The following is a 17812-nucleotide window of genomic DNA, read 5'->3' on the forward strand; positions in this document are numbered from 1 at the left end:
GTCTGAAAATGCTACCACTTAGTAAACTTGTGTCTTTTAATTGTGCATTGTTCATGTTCAAACTACAATCAATGCCCCAAGAATGTACCTTAAAAAAATTATTTCTTCAGAATTCAAAAATACATAATTATAATACACGTCAAAAGGATCTGATTCGTCAGCCATTTGCAAGAACAAATGTCACTCTGACCTCCTTTCATATATCATGTATTAAAGAGTGGAACAATTTACCTGTTGATATAAAAAATAGTAAAACTCTTTTCATGTTCAAAAGATTATCCAAAACTTATTTTCTTGACAGATTGTGATTATTTTCCTTCAATATGTGTTTAAGTTAATGTATTTGCATTTAAGTTGATGACCTACTCAGAATCTATGTTTAACATGTATATTTGTGGGTGGATGTGGTTGTGTGTGTGTGTGGGTTTGTGTATATATGTGTGTTTGTTATATTTTTTTCCATTCTATTTTTAGCATCTTAACCTTATTATACATTTTTTTTTTCTCTCTCTCTGTATCTTGTAGATTAGTATATCCTATGTTTTATGTTAATAATCATAAGTATTCCAGGGCCCTACTCACAAGCTTTGCTTTTAAAGGGGTCCTAAAACCAATTCCTATATGCTATAGTCTGATTGATGTATATTCATGTAGTCATTTACGTTGTATGTACATCTATTTTGATTATGATGTGATGTTTTTGGTTTTGAATAAATAAACTTGAACTTGAACTTGAACATATAAATGATCTTTCACACAACAAAAAGCGATATATCGGCAAATCTATTGGCCATCGATTTTAAAAAGGTCTTCGGACTTCGATTGGGTTTAACCCCGGGGTTTAACATTGCTTTTATCAAAACTATAACTTTTGGCTTTGGACCCTTGTTTTGCAAATGGATGAGTACTATATGTATAAAAAAAACCCTGAAAATTGTGTTTTAATGACAATATTTCGACCTATATATCCCTGCCCCCCCCCCCCCCCTGACGAGAGATGACCTTTTTTTGGCTTGTCAATTTTTTTTCTGGCACGGAATTTTATTTGTGACCTTTTCTTTCTTTTTTTGTCGTCAAACTTTTTTGCGGACGATTTAATTTGCCCCCCCCCCCTGTGGAAAATCCTAGGTACGCTACTGAATATGGATATCTATTCTGAACAGCAGACTCAGAGAACTTCATTTGAATATTGATTTATTCATTGGTTGCATTTATTCTTTTTCGTTTATTTCCACTTCAAACAAAAGTTTTAAAAATGCATGCAAATTATGAAATACAGAAAATAAAAAAGGGAATCCACTGCATGGAAATAACAGCCTGTTATATGATATTACGTAATACACAAAAATACGTAAAATGACAGCAGATTATTTGTGTTCTTTGTGCAGTAAAGAAGAATAAACCTATTATAATCATATATTTTTTCAAGTGATAAAATCTATATATGGAAAGAGTGTGGGAACAAGGTAATTCTAAACGGCGTCCACGTTAGTGTGGAAGGATCGAGGAGATACCCAATTATTGAATCGCATACTAGTTAAGTACTATTTTAGAATGAGCCCAAGATTTTGAAGGCAAAAATTAGGCAAAATTTATGTAAAGTTGTGAGCGAGCAAGCAAAAATTTCGACAAAAACTAATTTTGTGATTTATTATGACGTAATATGACTCAGAAAATAATCATATTCACCCTTCTTTCGTTACTTTTCTCTCCCTTTTTTTGTGTTGAGTTATTTATTCTGTTTATTTTTTTATTTTTTTTTGGGGGGGAGCTCCCCCAAGGCCCCTCCGCCACTGTTACTAGAGCGTGATGAAGCAACAAAGACCCTTATCCAGATTAAACAGAAAATACAAGAACTTTATAGGCTAGAAGAAAGGAAATTAGCTGAACAGGGGTTTACTAATTTCAGAAAAGGGACGAATTTATTTTGTAGGGATACCGAGGAAGACCTTAAAAGAAGTAGGCTACAATATTAAGCAAGGCAGATCAAAGCATGATAGAGTATATGCAGATTAGTAGAGGGAGGTAGGCCCCCGGAGGGGGGGGGGGCAGTCAAATGTATTGCTGTACACACGCGTGGCCAAATTATTTCCAAACTTTCACCCCTCAACAAGTTTTCGCGGGGCTTTATTTACACATATTGGCCCCTTAACAAGTTGTCACCAGAATATGACCCCGGGAAAAAAGATTTGGGAAAAAACATACCCTACACACGCTAAGCTGTAGTCTTAAAAAAAAAAGCTTTGAAATTTGTTTTGACTCCCCCCCCCCCCTCCCCCGCAGGCCTGATCTGGTCAAAGGTAGGGAATGAGGAAGGGTTGACTTTATAATGCAGCGTTCAGAGGTGGGGTGATAATTTTAGTCTTTCGCTCTAATCGCATATAGTTTCAATTAGTTGATAAGATACGGAGTATGTAAATCTTTTTTATTTCATTTCACAAAATTATTATGTATCATAAGAATCTTCAGGCAAGCATTTACATGTACCAGGGGCAGATCCAGGATTTTCCAAAAGGGGACCCCTTTTTTTCAGAGAAAAATTTGATAAGAAAAAAAAAGGGGTTCACTTCTGTATACCTTTCAAGGGGGAGGCACATGCACTTGTGTAAGAACGGCATATTTACATTAAAAAATGAATGTTGGCTCTCAAAAGGGGGCCGGGGTGCACGGACCGGATGTGCCCCCTCCCCTTAGATCCGCCACTGAAATATATCTTTTGTATTTGATGCAATGTATCGAATTAAGTTTTCTTTATGATTTTTATTGATCTATCAACAAAAGACTTCTTCAAAGCAAACACACAATAAGCAACGGAACGTATTTTTGTGGAGGGGTGGGGGGGATAGCTAGCTCATTCAATCCCGCCTTTGGGAAGTGATAATGTGATACGGTCGGGTATCATAAAGAGATCCCGCTGCACCCGGGCTCTATACAACGACACTCCTTCATCCCCTTCTCATCTCTTACATAGTGTGTTTCAGACAAATATCAAATGTTTCATCATCAGTGGTTCGTTTTGATACGACACCTTATTTTCTTTGGTCTTTGTTGATAAGTTATCCTTCGATGACGAAGAAGGTCTTAAATCTGTCTTTTTTATACAAGCAAAAGATCCATGACCAAGAAAAAGAGGAGGCAAATTAAGGGAACAAACAAAAGGTGTAATATTATGTTTTAATATTATGCCACTGATCTTTCACAGAATTAGATTTTCATTTTTGAAACTTAGTCGCTCGCTTCACTCGCTGGACACTTTTTGTAAATTTTGTTCCATTATGCATTCCGCCCCTCACATATTTTTCCTCATTACACCACACCCTTTTTACGTTCAGTGATAAGATGAAAAAAATTTGCTCCGTAACACAAAGGTTTGCGATGAATCGCAAATATGAAAGAACCGCACTAATTGGTCCCTGGTCAGTATTAAACCTAATGCGCGTGTAACATTAATAATGATTGGTCAGTTCATTTTATAGCGATTGATCGCTAATATTTGAGTTACGGAGCCAGGACAATGATGCGCATCGGACCGCGGTGGTGGTGATGATGATGATGGTGGTGGTGGTGCTGGTCCTGGGTTCTAGTGAGTGGTATATGCTAACCATGGCCTAGCCTCGATCAGAGCAGTTTTATCTTGTCATTAATCGGAAATTGATAAGTGTTTAGAGGTCAAGGGTGGTGGTGCCGGTGATGATGATGATGCTGCTGAAGGTGGTGGTGGTGATCATAATTATGGTGATGATGATGATGACGAAGGCGATGATGACGATGATGATGATGATGTATTGCGAATGATGACGAAAACAATTGACGATGGTATATGGGGGTAATCGAAACTGGAGGATATTTGATATTTTGGTTATTTTCAATCTTCCAGCTACACTTCGGGGCTACACTGTTCTCAATTCTCAGAGTCTAGAATTTAGACTAGAAACAAAACAAATGAGAACGTTTCTGTTGTACTGTATGACCACCGAATGTAAAAATGAGCATTCCTCGGCAGACTGGTGCTTCAACACTATTTTAAGTGATGATTCAATAATGACAATGTTACATTGCTTCAACTTATCGTGAAAATACTAGACCAGTCTTGTGTACATTACAAAGTTCGTGAGTGAGCTGAGAGGGGAACAAGTGGCCGACTGACGTTACACTTCTTTCAAAGAAAAACATTCTGTTGATTTCTTGTGTATGTAATTCAACACACTATTCAGAAGAATATTTATTGGCTCTTCTATTGTGCTGTGAAAGGAACGATATCATGATTCTCTTGTTTCTCCCTGCCTTGTTCCACTACGATTGACGCTCGCTTTGCTTTACAACCGGGGCCTTGCGGTCCGAGTAGCCAAGACACGCATGCACGGAGAAGTGCGTGGAATACCAGTTGCATGAATCATAACACCACCACCAACGGGAGTTAGATGATTGGATGGGCGTGCTCTGGCGAAGGAGCTGGTCCGCTGACATAGCTGCAGCAGAATCGCGGATGTGCTATTTGTAGCTGAGTGCTACAACTTACGGAGGTTCATCATCATGTCGCTTATGCGACGATCACAAAAAACTTTTACTGTTAGAGTCCAGACTCTGGATGCCGAATTAGAATTCAGCATTGATGTGAGTTTCCCTACTTTCTAGTCATGTTAACAGACTGAAAGATATGATTGTTTATCATTTATGTTTATTTAAATGGGTAGCCCATTCAACAACAGGTGAACTCCCGAGCAGTCCCTACACAACAGATATTAATCATGTTAATTTAGACCTTCAGATAAAAACATTCAAAATAACATAACATATGGAAACAATGCAATAAAAGCTGAATTGCGGAGACATCAATAATAAACATTGCAAAATTAGAGCGATTATTTTAATGGTATTCAAACATTCAAATGAATATATTTAAAGAAGCAAGTGCAATCGTAAACCTTAGTTGTCAATCGACCTGAGATGTTTTTTAAGATTATATTTAAATGAATTTAAAGATGATGTTTCCTGTATGATGACCGGCAAGTTATTCCACAGTTTCGGACAGGCGTAAAATAAGGAAAGTTTGCAATAATCAGACGAACACCTTGGAATAACAAGATCGTGTCTGATGGACTGCCTCGTATTTTTCGAATGGATTTTGTTTATATCCTGAAAATAATTTGACTAGTAACAATAGTATTCTGGTGCGAGTCCATGAACACATTTCTAAACAAATATATATAAAATAAATGACTCTGTACTTGAAGGCAGTCCAATATAGATTTGAAAACATTTCTTTTTAATTTGGATATATATGTGACATCTAAGCTAAGGATCAAATGGGCTGCTCTTTTTTGGAGTTTGGTAATTAGATCCACATGAATCTGAAAACAATTTCCCCATATCTCACAGCAATAAATTATTTGTGATTATGAAGAGGGCACCAAGATTTAATTGAGATTGAATATGAATTTCTCTTGACTAAGATCTTTGATTAAGTTTATTCTACAAAAAAATTAAATTGATATATGTTCCTTACCATAGATATATATATTCTTATGAGTAAGTGTGCCAAAAGTCTCCTAAAAATTGAGAGAAATAGACTAGATTCTATATGATTTTCTTGTAAAAGCCTTGGCCACTGGCCAGTCATTTACAAATTGATAAAAAACGTTTTCCCATGACTGCACCACCATTCAATTTACTCATGATTAGCCAGGAGGCTCCTAGAGATTAATTTGCTACGTAGGTTTTGGTTTCTGTTTGTAACTCCTGTACTCCGTAGGAACTCGGCAGTAAAGTAATCTCCATGAAGCCAGGGTGGCATGCCATTACAGCAGTACACGAACCATCCTTTTTTCCCCCACAATTAAAGCTCCTCAAAATCACAACTTTTCTTTAAGGTTTTGAGCCCAAACTTAGGTAATGTAAATGGGTAGACAGGAATAACCGTCGTTTCTGGGGATTTCTTTAACTATCTGACATTTGAGTGGAGCCAACGCAGTTCAGTGGAACAACCAAACTCAGAGACTGAAGCTTTTGGTCTTATAAATGGGCTACAATATCCTGTTCACCCTTTTGGCCCAAATTTTCATGAATGATCGTAGAACATTTTTCTATGATTGATTACATTGACTACAATGTATGATAATTTGTGAAAATCGAGTGTACAATTAATCACTAACCTCTTTGTTGCAGGACCCGGGACTCAAAACTCTTCATCTGCATAGAATAACACACAGTTATAATTGTGTCTAATGTTACGTAGACCTTGCCAAAATCATTCTTATTGATATTAAGTTAGAAGTCATCATAATGAAGTGAAGAGTGGAAAAATACTGAACTGAGTCTACTTGAGGGCAGAAATAGGTAGTACTTTGAAAAACATTTGATGTTCTTTAGCAGTAAATTGTCATAAATGCAACAAAATTTCAGCAACGCTGATGTGAAATCAACTTTTCTTTTCTAGGTGAAGACTACTGGACGCCAATTATTTGACTTGGTGTGTCGTACTATAGGATTAAGAGAGACTTGGTATTTTGGACTGCAATATGAGGATTCTAAACGCTATATCGCATGGCTCAAAATGGACAAGAAGGTGAGAAGTACTTGTGATGAATACCAGAATATTGCTTATCTTCATTACTATTCTTAACTGATTTTGGTGAAAAGGGGAGAACAATGTTTTTGTAATTTTGTCTAGCCCCATCAGAATATATTTTGGAAAATGTTGAATGGTGATATTTTCTCAAGACTATAAAAATGCATGAGTAAAGTCAAATTATACAATGAATTAATACCTAGAGGAGGTGAATGGGTAGGCAGTAGAATTACTTCCTCAGTGTACTAGGCACTTGAAAGTGGAAACTGTACATGTAGGTGAATTTATAACAGGGGTAATATTTTTGTGTTTATTGATAGGCAAGTAAATAAACAGCGTTTTATTAATGGTTGAATTATCATTATTTACTAGTTTTGGTTAAAAAAATTAATGCTATTAACAAGGTAAAATAGCTGAAATCATTTTCCCAGAATTGAAATTTAAAACAATTTAAAACAATATAATTGAAATTGAATAATTTTCCTTTTTTCTGGTTTGATGATTGTTCCTAAAGAGCCAAGTTCTAGCCATTGTTTCTCCCCAACTCACTGTTGTCTTTTTGCTGTATAATGATTGTTTCAGGTCCAAGAACAGAGTATACCTAAAGAGGAGCCTGTTTCATTCCTGTTCCTGGCCAAGTTCTATCCTGAGGAGGCCTTTGAGGAGCTCATCCAGGAAATCACTCAACATCTATTCTTCCTCCAAGTCAAGCAGCTGATACTTAACGAGGAGATATACTGTCCTCCGGAGGCCTCGGTGCTACTAGCCTCCTATGCGGTCCAGGCAAAGGTACATTTCTTTCCGTCCGATGTACTCTAAATCAAATTCCTGTGACAGTTGCTTAGAATTACATGTAAAATCTCCTAATTATTAAAATCCTTATTAATTTGTATTCCCAGTGGAGAGGGGAGATTTTTCCCTCACTTTTCACATAATATATATTTTACTAATCTTTATTTTTACAACACAGAAGGAGACAACTACTATTTCTTGCGTATCATTTGAGACCAAATTTGAGATGCCTGTGCACATGGTTCTGAAGTTACTTAATGATAATAATATTATAAGATATGTAATGCGCCAAATCCACTCGGTAGAGTGCCCAAGGTATAGTGAAAAAAAAAGAAAGAGAAAAGTAAAAATATGACAGTAATAGATTCAGGAACAATTAAAAGAATTCCTTTCCTTATTATTTGGTGCTTGCATGTTAAAACAGAAATTGCACAAAAATGCTATTTTATGTTCAATTCCATTCAACAATGTTAGAGCCAATATCCTAATTATGTCATTTTGATGATGATAAAAATTTTGTTGCCAACAGATATAGTTTAAAAAAACATGAAAACAAAGAAGTAGGCCTACATCAAAAGGGAAGAAAAACGATGAGAAAATAATATCTTATCTTTTTTTTATTTTATCTATTTAATTAGAATCTTACAAACAGTATATAGACAGGAATTTGCTGAATGAATCAATTAGAGCATATTCATTCATAGTAAATGAAGAAAAACAATAATCATATTTTCAGAGTGTTTGAATATACAGTTCTGTAGATGTTAAAATGTCTGTATGTTTCTGTTCCCCCTGCTAGTACGGTGACTACGAAGCTCATGTCCATCAGCGTGGTTTCCTTGCCAACGAGGAGCTGCTTCCTGGGAGGGTCATAAGTCAATTTGACATGTCACCTAGCCAATGGGAGGAAAGAATCACAGCGTGGTATGCTGAACATGAAGGTCTCCTCAGGTATGTCGACCAAACAAGTTTTCAAGCAATTATAAGCAAATTCTTTGTCACGTAATGGACATATTTTATAAATATGTAATCTTGTTATAAGATATTGGCTTGTATTGTGCAGTCCACCCTAACTGGCCTTTTGTGCTAAAAATACAGGAAGCTAAAAATGTCAAAATGTTATGTTTGCATTTTATGTTTCTCATGCTTGCTGTGTTCTCTGTCCATGATTATGGTGAAGTAATGTACTGAAGTTATGGATTCAGAACCATCTTTGTGATTTTAGGCCTGTATATGTTCAAACAGTTTATTTGAAAGTGTTTCCATGTGGAAAAATCAATAACATCAAGCAAGTGTATTTATTTTATTGAATTCATTTCCATCCAATATGCAGAGATGAGGCAGAAATGGAATACCTGAAAATAGCCCAAGATCTTGAAATGTATGGTGTCAGCTACTTTGAAATCAAGGTAAATTATTTGTAAAAAGTTTTGAAGAATAAAAAATTGTTTAGTAAGAAAAGGAGATTTTGCTTATAGTTAGGATATATGTGGCAGTTGCAAGCCTCGAAATAATCGACGGCCATCGACGGCCATGGCCGTCGATGCCCCCATTACTGGCCGTCATGCCCTTCTTCTTTTTGCTAAAAGTTACGGCCACTAAAAATGTGCCCTTTTTTATATGGCCGTGGTGCCCTTTTTTCTCATAAATGTGCCCTTTTTCTGATATATAATGTACCCCTTTTGAAAGTCTGCACCTTTTTTTCTGAGCGAGGAAAACTTTTCTCCGATCTCAAAAAGTATTCAATACCTTAGCTTTACCAGCGACGTCCAGTGCATGTATGCAGTCTAGTCCGAAGCCGCGCCGAACGATGAGCTAGCTATACACAGCTGGCCGGCCGGCCGGCCGCTAGCGCGCTTTACATATGCTATGTAAGCTGCAGCATAAGAATGGACGAGCGCGAGCTCCGTATGTGTACTACACAAATGTCGCGCGCGCTGTACTGTCCTGGCGAGCGCGCGCGATGCGTAAGTACAGTACTTTGAATGGGAGTGTTTCATAAAGCTGTTCGTCAGTTACGAACAACTTACGAACGACCGGTGATACTTTCTTGGGTGCTAATCAGATTCACATTTAATTACATGTAGCTCAAGAAGGTATCACCAGTCGTGCGTAAAGTTCATTTTTTCTTAAGTAAATAATGTGGTTTGGTAATGAATCTGATGTATAACATCGACTATGGAAAGCCCCCCCCCCCACGCCGCGAAACTGTAACACCTACAAATAATTTATTACATGCCCCTTAAAAAGTGGCCTTGGTGCCTCTCTGTATGGCCTTGGTGCCCTCTGCTGCCTGGCCTTAGTGAAACAGTTTCCCTCCAAAAAGTGGCCTTGCCCCCCAAAATCCTATTTCGAGGCCTGCAGTTGTATTGTGATAGATCTATGTTGTGATTAGGGTCACATTTCTCCTTTTGATATAATGTCTACATATGATAACCCCCCACATTTTCAATAAAAAATAAAGAAAAGAAGGGGAGAAAATTGCTTGGCAGTTTGTTTAGTTGCGACAATAATATTTCCACTCGCCAACAATTTAACAAATTATCCCTTCATTTCAAAATTTTTTGACCATCTTGGATGGAATCTAAGGGAGGATATGAAAGGACTCATTGAGTATTTTATCTGACAAATTATGTATTAACAGCAGATCACCTGTGCTCAGCTAATTAAAACCAACAAACGTTGTCATGACAACTAGGCAGACAAAAGAATTTATACACACCCACTGATTGTATTGGCAAGGTTCTCATGTTTTTGTAAGATGCTTTGCATACCTTACATGTATTTGTCATTTCCTTTCTGCTTTTTTAATAATCAGAATGAGAAAGGAACAAGCCTGAATTTGGGAGTGGATGCTACCGGTCTCAATATCTATGAGCTTGACAACAAACTTGTACCAAAGATATCTTTCCCGTGGAGTGAAATTAGAGATATATCATTTAGAGATAAAAAGGTACCTTTATTATGAATTGAATAGTTTGATGGTTGTGGTGATGTTTGTGGTGTCGATGATGATGATGGTGGTGGTAATGATGATGATGATCTTAATCATGGTTGATATTGTTGAAGATTATAGTAAAAAATGAAAGCTATTATTATGTTAATTATATGATTGTCTAACCACTGATTATAATAATATCCCATGCATTGCTATATTTTCTTATAAACCAGTTTTGGATCAAGGTTATATTTTGATGTGAAATAATGTACCTTATTAATTTCTTACAGTTTACAATAAAACCTACTGCAAAGAAATCACCAAATTTTTGCTTCATCTCGCCAAAGCTACGAATGAACAAACTTGTAAGTCCTATATGAAATAACTTTATTTTGTTTTCTGTTCTTTCTACTAAACTCATTCATGTAAGTCAAGTCAATGTATAGATAATTCTAGTAAACTATTTTAAATCTATTGTTTCAAGGGGAGCACTGGAAAATAAGATATCTATTCAGTCATATTAATATTAATACTCAGTTCCCATTACACATAGCACAATGACACGTCCATATATGCATAAATAAATAAAATGAGAATGAAGTAAATGAGAAGTGATGAGGTACATATGAAGTGGGATACGGAGTTCCTTTGCATAAGTACCCCCAATTATTTTATAAATTTTCAATATATATTGTGAACTTCTTAAAGGAGGATGATTGTATAGAGACAAATCAAGTATTGTTGGCTGATTAATGTAGTTCTTATTAAGTTTGAATATGAATGCTTAAAGGACAAATTCCACCCAAACATAAAGTTTATGTGAATAAAAAGAAAATATCATCAAAATCGAATGTAATATAAGAAATTGGATTCCATTAAAACTCACAAGATTTTTTTTACTATAAATGAAATGTATGGGTTGGTGAACATGGTATTTCTTGTTGTCTGTCTCCATAGATTCTTGATCTTTGTGTTGGTAACCATGAGCTCTTCATGCAGAGAAGAAGAGCAGATTCGATGGAAGTACAGCAGATGAAAGCTCAGGCAAGGGAAGAGAAAGCCAAGAGACATGTGAGTATTAACATGGAATAGGTATATCTTTATTGCATATGGTGTACATGCACAGAGTGATTGAGAAAGCCATACAATCACCAAAATATACTCATGAATTTATTTTCTCTCTCAAGTCAAACTCTTAGTATATTGTATTAGTGATATATATCATTTATTAAGTATATTTTGTGATTATATCTGTACCATGTACATGTACATTCATTTTCATAAAAAGTAAAATATAAAGTGTGGTTGATTTCAAAGTTTGGAATAAAAAGGTATTAAAGGCAGAGGTCAGTCAAAGTTGCTACAGAGGAAGAAAATATGCCTGTAGAGAAAAGGGGAAAGTAGGATATTTATATTTGGATTCATATTTCGTCATATTTTTGTACTGGAAAATATCAATGATTAATTAATAATTGCCTGATTATAAGATATAAATAAATATTCATAAAGTGTGTATTTTAATATTTCAATTCACTTTACGATCATGTATATCTGAATTTATTGATTCATTTGCATGTAGCTGCATACACAGCTATGATACTAAAATAAAATTGCAAAACACATCAAATGGAATATCTTGATTTTGTTATCTTCATCTTTTCTTCTTTTCATTATCTTTTGGTTAGATTGAGAGAGAGAAGTTAATTCAAGAGAGACATCTCCGGCAGAAGGCAGAGCAGGAGAAGGAAGAGTTAGAGAAACAGCTTCGCCATTTCCAAGAGGAGTCCCAGTTAGCTCACGATGCGTTGGTAAGTTGTCTGAAGGATAATAATAATTCATCATTGTTTCCATAGATGCACACATAACCTGTTGATATGGGTTGTTCAGAATAATGTATGTCTTGAAGCCTTGTTTGATTTTTTTTTCTTCAAATCATCAACATTTTAGTTATCTGAGTCCAGAGAATTAGGGTCTTGAGTCCAATCTTCTACAGTCAAACATGCTGTACTGACAACCTGTATAAATAGACCACCTGTTAAGAAAGTCCACAAAGTATGTTCCCCTCAAGTTTTTTCCCAATTGAAATATGTATTATAGGAACATGTTCATAAACAGCACATTTTTTTGTTTCCTTGGGATGATATTAATGTACAGTTTTCAACATATTAGGCACTGCTGTAGATCTATCAGGGGCATTACATCCATGTATAGTCAGTCAGTAGTGAGAAAAGAACAGACTTTCAGATTTATGATGATATGAATATTATTTAGGCTTCAGTGTGACTTGAGGATGTGAAAGCAGTTAAATCTATAGAGAAAGGAAGTCTTACAATTCACAAGATTTTGTGCGGGAGAGGATTCATTCATGGAAGGAATTGGATTGATCTTGCCTATTAGTTCATTAGCATAGGGCTGCAGTCTGACTGTATTGTTTACCTACAGGACAGGCAAATAACTGCAGACTCCCTTTCACTATAATGTGGAGGGCATAAATGTTATTAATCCCTTAACTGTGTTCTGTTGGTAGGTGAGATCAGAAGAGACGGCTGAGCTCCTGAATGAAAAGGCTCAAGTAGCAGAAGAAGAAGCCATGTTATTAGCTCAGAAAGCCGACCAGGCTGAGAGAGAAATCCAAGCTATTAGAGTAGAAGCCATCAAGGTATAATATCTTTTTTTTTTTAGTGGCTCGCAATTGGGAAGTCAGGGGGGGGAGATTTATATCAGAACAGAGAGAACTCATTTTGCAAAGGTGTGTTAAAAGGCTGATATTTGCTAAGTGCTATTGTGCAATGAGAAGTCAATCATACATCTGAGTGTCTGGAAAAAGTCTCTTACAAGTACCACACATAGATGAAACTGAGCAATCATGAAACCTGCTATGAGTCTTAAAATTAAGAATTTGAGAACTTTGACAATCCAAAATAAGTGTCGCTCCTTTATTTAAAATAAATTGCAGTATCAGAATATTTATTGCATTAATCCGACAGACAGTCATGATGGAAAGATTATAATGCATGAATAAATAAGCTTTTTTGCAAAGTTTGTACAAGTCCATCTCCACATGATTTGTTACTCGTATGTCCCTTTAATCTCAAAGGTTTTGATTCGGAACCATGGTCTAAGCCTGTGATGAAATTATGGATAGTCAAATACAGGTGATTCCGCTAAAGTCAGGTCTTATGGGACCTCAGAAATTGATTTGACCTGGGAAAAATTGACTTAAAAGATGTAAATAACACATGCCTTTCACTTTCTGGTCTGCAAAGTTGCTTAAACAAAAATTTATTTTGTCTTATTGAAGGTCGACTTATGCAGACTTATCAGAATATTGTTTACTCTGTTTTTTTCCATTTGTGTGTTTACAAGACTTACTTGTGGGAGAAAAAATATTCTAGTTATCACCCCCAGACAATTTTCAATAGTTACTGTGCCAAACAGTCAGGTGGATTGAACATCTGCTTTGAGGAATTTGTGCCACATTTAGCAATAGGTGAAACCACATATTTAGTTGATTTGTCAGAAAAAAAAATAATGTTAATAATTGCAAGAACTCTGGCCCCCAAAAATGATGAGTTGAATGGTTTTATTGTTGACAGACTGCAGAAGAGAAACGTTTGATGGAGATGAAGGCTCATGAGGCTGAGTTCATGGCTTTTCGGCTTGCAGAAGAGTCACAGCAAAGGTAATGAAACATCCCTTTTTTATCATTTCATTCAAATTAAATGATGAAAATATGCTGAATGATTTAAATGGCTTTCTGCTGATAAAATATTGAAATTGTCAGGTTGGATTCATGAACGTAAATGTTCTTGATATGCTACACGGGTACTACCACTTAGCCTTTGTGTAATGCGTTCATGATAGGAGTTTACTTTGGGCTTGATCTTGCTCTTGCTGACTATGACATTGCTAGACAATCAAGTTAACTTTTCTCAATAAATGACTAAATGTGAAAGGTCAGTTCACAATGTTGTAATGACTCTCCCAGCTTATAATTGGGCATGCTTATGCTTTCCATTTTCTTGCCAAAATGAGAATTTTGTTATTCAGATTCACATTTTATGTTTTGTGCATTGGTTGTGTTCTTTTCCATGCTTAAAATGTTGAGTATAAATGCTATTGGTAAACTCACAAAAAGATGGGTTTACAATCTTTGTTTCTCCAAAAAGAGGTAAGTGGAATTTTAATTAATTTCTTGTCGTGAGTATAACTATACAATGGTCTTAGAGAAAAAAGCGTGTCCCTTCTTTGACCCATCTTAACTTAGCATGCAGAGTGTAGCTGTGCAAAAAAAAAAACATAACATAAACAGTACTCTGTGGTAGTGTTTACGGTGATTGTGTGAAAGCTCATTCTGCCTTCGCCAAAGATACATAACACACCTATGATCACTTCACGCTGTTAATCGATGAGAGTTTTCTTTATCGTTTTATGCAGGAGTTTAGAAGCAGAAGAGTTAAAGCAACAGTTGTTCAATGCAAGGCTGGCTGAAAAGGAGGCAAAGGAGAAGCTCATACACATCTCAACAAGATCTCTTGTTCCGGTATGTAAATTTGAGAGGGAGAAAGAGAAAAGAAAGGGAGGGGGGACTTCAGAGAAGGGCAGAGAAGAACATTGCCCTATCTTTTGTAGACTCATTCTTGATCGTGATAGAGAGAGAAGAGAAGAAAGAAAGATCTGGGGGTGTTTCACAAAGATTTAAGTATGACTTAGAGTCTTACTTAAATGCCGAGTTGTGTACGGTATGAAAGGCTTGATCGCATCGGTCAGATCGTGCCATATGAGGACGCGCACTACTGCGTATCTATCAATAAGATTGCGCATTGCATATCATGTATGCGTCGGCATTTAAGTGCGACTTATTCATACTTAAATCTTTGTGAAACACCCCCAGGGTAGGGATAAAGAAAGAAGAAAAGAAAAATAGCACAATCTTTATTCAGGAGAATCAGTAATGAAGTTTGTCAGAAGAAAGTAAAAAAATATTGGAAGGAAAGAAATGAAAAGGTAATCATGATATGGGTCTATATGTAGAGATGATACAAGACAGTTGGAGAGCAAAGATTATCATTGAAAGGCTCAGAATGATGCAAGTTTGTTGCCGTTTTCAAGTGCTAAACCAAGAGTGTTGAATAATTTTAGTCGATGTACCAGTATTTTCTTCTCAACTTTTAGATGATGTGCAAGAGTTGTTCTGATCATTGAAACAAGAATGCTATAATAGAAATTGGACGTGTTTGATGAAATTGATAATACCACATTGAAATGATAAATTAGAATTATATTTAATTCCTACGTGTCATTTCTTTTTCTAATTCAGCATTTAGAACGTAGCCAGAGCTCCCTGAGTAACGAACTAGCAGCACTCCAGCTGGATCCTGAGCTCAGCTCTGGGGACATGGACATGATGGAGGATGTAGACGTGGAGAAACTCTCCAAGGACATTGAAGAGAACCGGGTGGACTACCTGGAAAGATCCAAACACCTCAAGATGCAGCTTAATGAACTCAAATCAGAGATTGAAGTCTTGAAGGTGGAGGAGAAACAAACTCAGCTGGATCGGATCTATAATGAGGTGAACAGTCGGGGCGAGAACAAGAAGACGACTCTGAGTAAGATTAGCAAGGGTTCAACCAAAGCAAGGGTAGCCTTCTTTGAAGAGCTGTAATGTAGTGGATGATCTGTGAATCAACATGATGTGCATTATTGTCGTCAAGAAATCAGAAAGATCTTCAGCGGTGGTTCCCTAATGCTCAGTTGCGTTCTTTGAAGTGTTGTGATTAAGTGAGTAATCCAAGGGTAATTGTGAATCAGCATGTTTGTGTCATTTTCCTCGGGGATTCAGCAATGGCTCTTAGGATCAGTTGCCACCTTTCAAGAATGTCCGGCAAAGGTTTCTCAACATTCGGTCATCTTCTTTGAAGTATGACTAGAGGATAACCTGACATATTTCCATCATTGTTGGAAAATCAGCAAGGTCTCCTGCGATGATTCCTCAAGGCTCAATTGCCTTTTTAGGCTAAAAAGACTTGAGAAAGTTATCAACGTTTGCTACAAGGTGTGCATCACCATCTTTGATGAGAAATTATGGAGCAGCTACAACAATAAAAAATGTGCTCTCTTTTTACCTAAATCAACTATAATTTCAATAAATATAAGGTCCTCTATCGAGGATCAATGGATAGATGATGGAGGACATGATAGTGAATCCAGAATGTCTGCTACTTCACTCTCCTTCAGGGAGATTTTTTGAAAGTTTTGTCCCCAATATCACCAACAGATGTTTACTCCAGATCCTTGCATGTGATTGACTGAGAGCAACTTGGTGAAAATCCCTGACCAAACTTTTCATGAAACGCTCCCTAGGTCAGTAAGAGTTAAACCATCATATTTGGGTCCTGTTACACAAATCAAGTTACAAGATAAAATCAATTGTACAATTAGGGGTAACTGTATTCCTAGCACACACACCATATACAAAAAGGATGCAATCAGTCGTAAATTTGACTATAACTTTTTTCTGTTACACCCCCATTCTGTTCATATTTCTGAAGAAAAAAAATCACAGTAACACATTAATTGGCTGGAAGAAGAAAGTAAACTTCTAAGAAGTTCACCAATGTTTAGTTGAGCATTGTTCAGTCTTTCATTGCTCTGCCCTCATTGCAACATTGGTATGGTTGGCATCCTGTTTCAGCTTTGGTCACAAGTCATGTACCTCCTTGTTTGTGTGTAGTTTGTTACTTTTATATGAAACCCTTGAAATGCATACACAAGGTTGCACATTTTTATCAAGCATGCTTAACATGATGCATGTGTAAGGTGTTCGGATAAACGCAACCGACACATGCAGCCATCATACTTAATTCATATACTTCTTACATGGAACAACATGAGAAGGTCATTTGAACTCCATGCTTCAAAACTAAGGAATGGCATATGTAGCAAGTTGAAAACATTGATTGTGCCTTGAAAATGGGATGCTGTACATTCTCAAGATTTCTCAGAGGGTTATGATATCTGTGTAAAGACTCAGGAGAAGATGCAGACGGGTGTACGGCTACGATTACAAAAACCCAAGTCTTACAGATAACAGAAATCCGCTTTAAGTCACTTTCAGCTGAGAAGTATGCACATATATGCAAAAACACACAGACACGCTTGTGACAAAAGGCTTTAATTCCCCTCATGAAGAATGATGCTTAAGTTGTAATCATGTTTTCCTAGAATATTCATTTCATAGAGAAGAGAAATTGTGAAAGACAGAACGAAAGAGGATGAGAGAGAAAGAGGAAGAGAGAGAGATGGTGAGAGGATGAGGGGAGGGATATTTAATAGAGAGAGAGGGAGACCTGCATTTGTGCTATTAAGAATACAAAGAACACGGAAGGATTCTTATTTTCATAAATTCAATCAAATAATTTCTAAATAAATTGATCTAAACTTTGTTGATTTTGAAGGTGCTTTTTGTACAGTAAGATACTTGAAAAACATGCATCTTAATGTACAGTACT

The 17812-nt window shown here is 36.3% G+C and overlaps 1 protein-coding gene across 2 annotated transcripts; it reads left to right on the forward strand.

The window, feature by feature from the left end:
• The first annotated feature begins 3990 nt into the window (after nt 1–3990).
• On the forward strand, nt 3991–17432 carry LOC121408791 (merlin-like). Of its 2 annotated transcripts, XR_005969085.1 has the most exons (14): nt 3991–4614; nt 6437–6565; nt 7151–7357; nt 8160–8311; nt 8694–8769; nt 10179–10313; nt 10589–10663; nt 11256–11369; nt 11984–12106; nt 12826–12957; nt 13895–13980; nt 14736–14841; nt 15619–17352; nt 17388–17432. XR_005969085.1 is itself a non-coding variant. In XM_041600425.1 (13 exons), the coding sequence occupies exons 1-13, from the start codon at nt 4534–4536 to the stop codon at nt 15964–15966; spliced, it is 1764 nt and encodes a 587-aa protein (XP_041456359.1). In that variant the 5' UTR covers nt 3991–4533; the 3' UTR covers nt 15967–17412. The 2 variants fall into 2 exon arrangements, 1 of the variants encoding a protein (XP_041456359.1); XM_041600425.1 differs by having other exon boundaries at nt 15619–17412.
• Nucleotides 17433–17812: the final 380 nt, after the last annotated feature.

The sequence above is a fragment of the Lytechinus variegatus genome, chromosome 2, assembly GCF_018143015.1.
Source record: "Lytechinus variegatus isolate NC3 chromosome 2, Lvar_3.0, whole genome shotgun sequence".
Taxonomy (NCBI): domain Eukaryota; kingdom Metazoa; phylum Echinodermata; class Echinoidea; order Temnopleuroida; family Toxopneustidae; genus Lytechinus; species Lytechinus variegatus.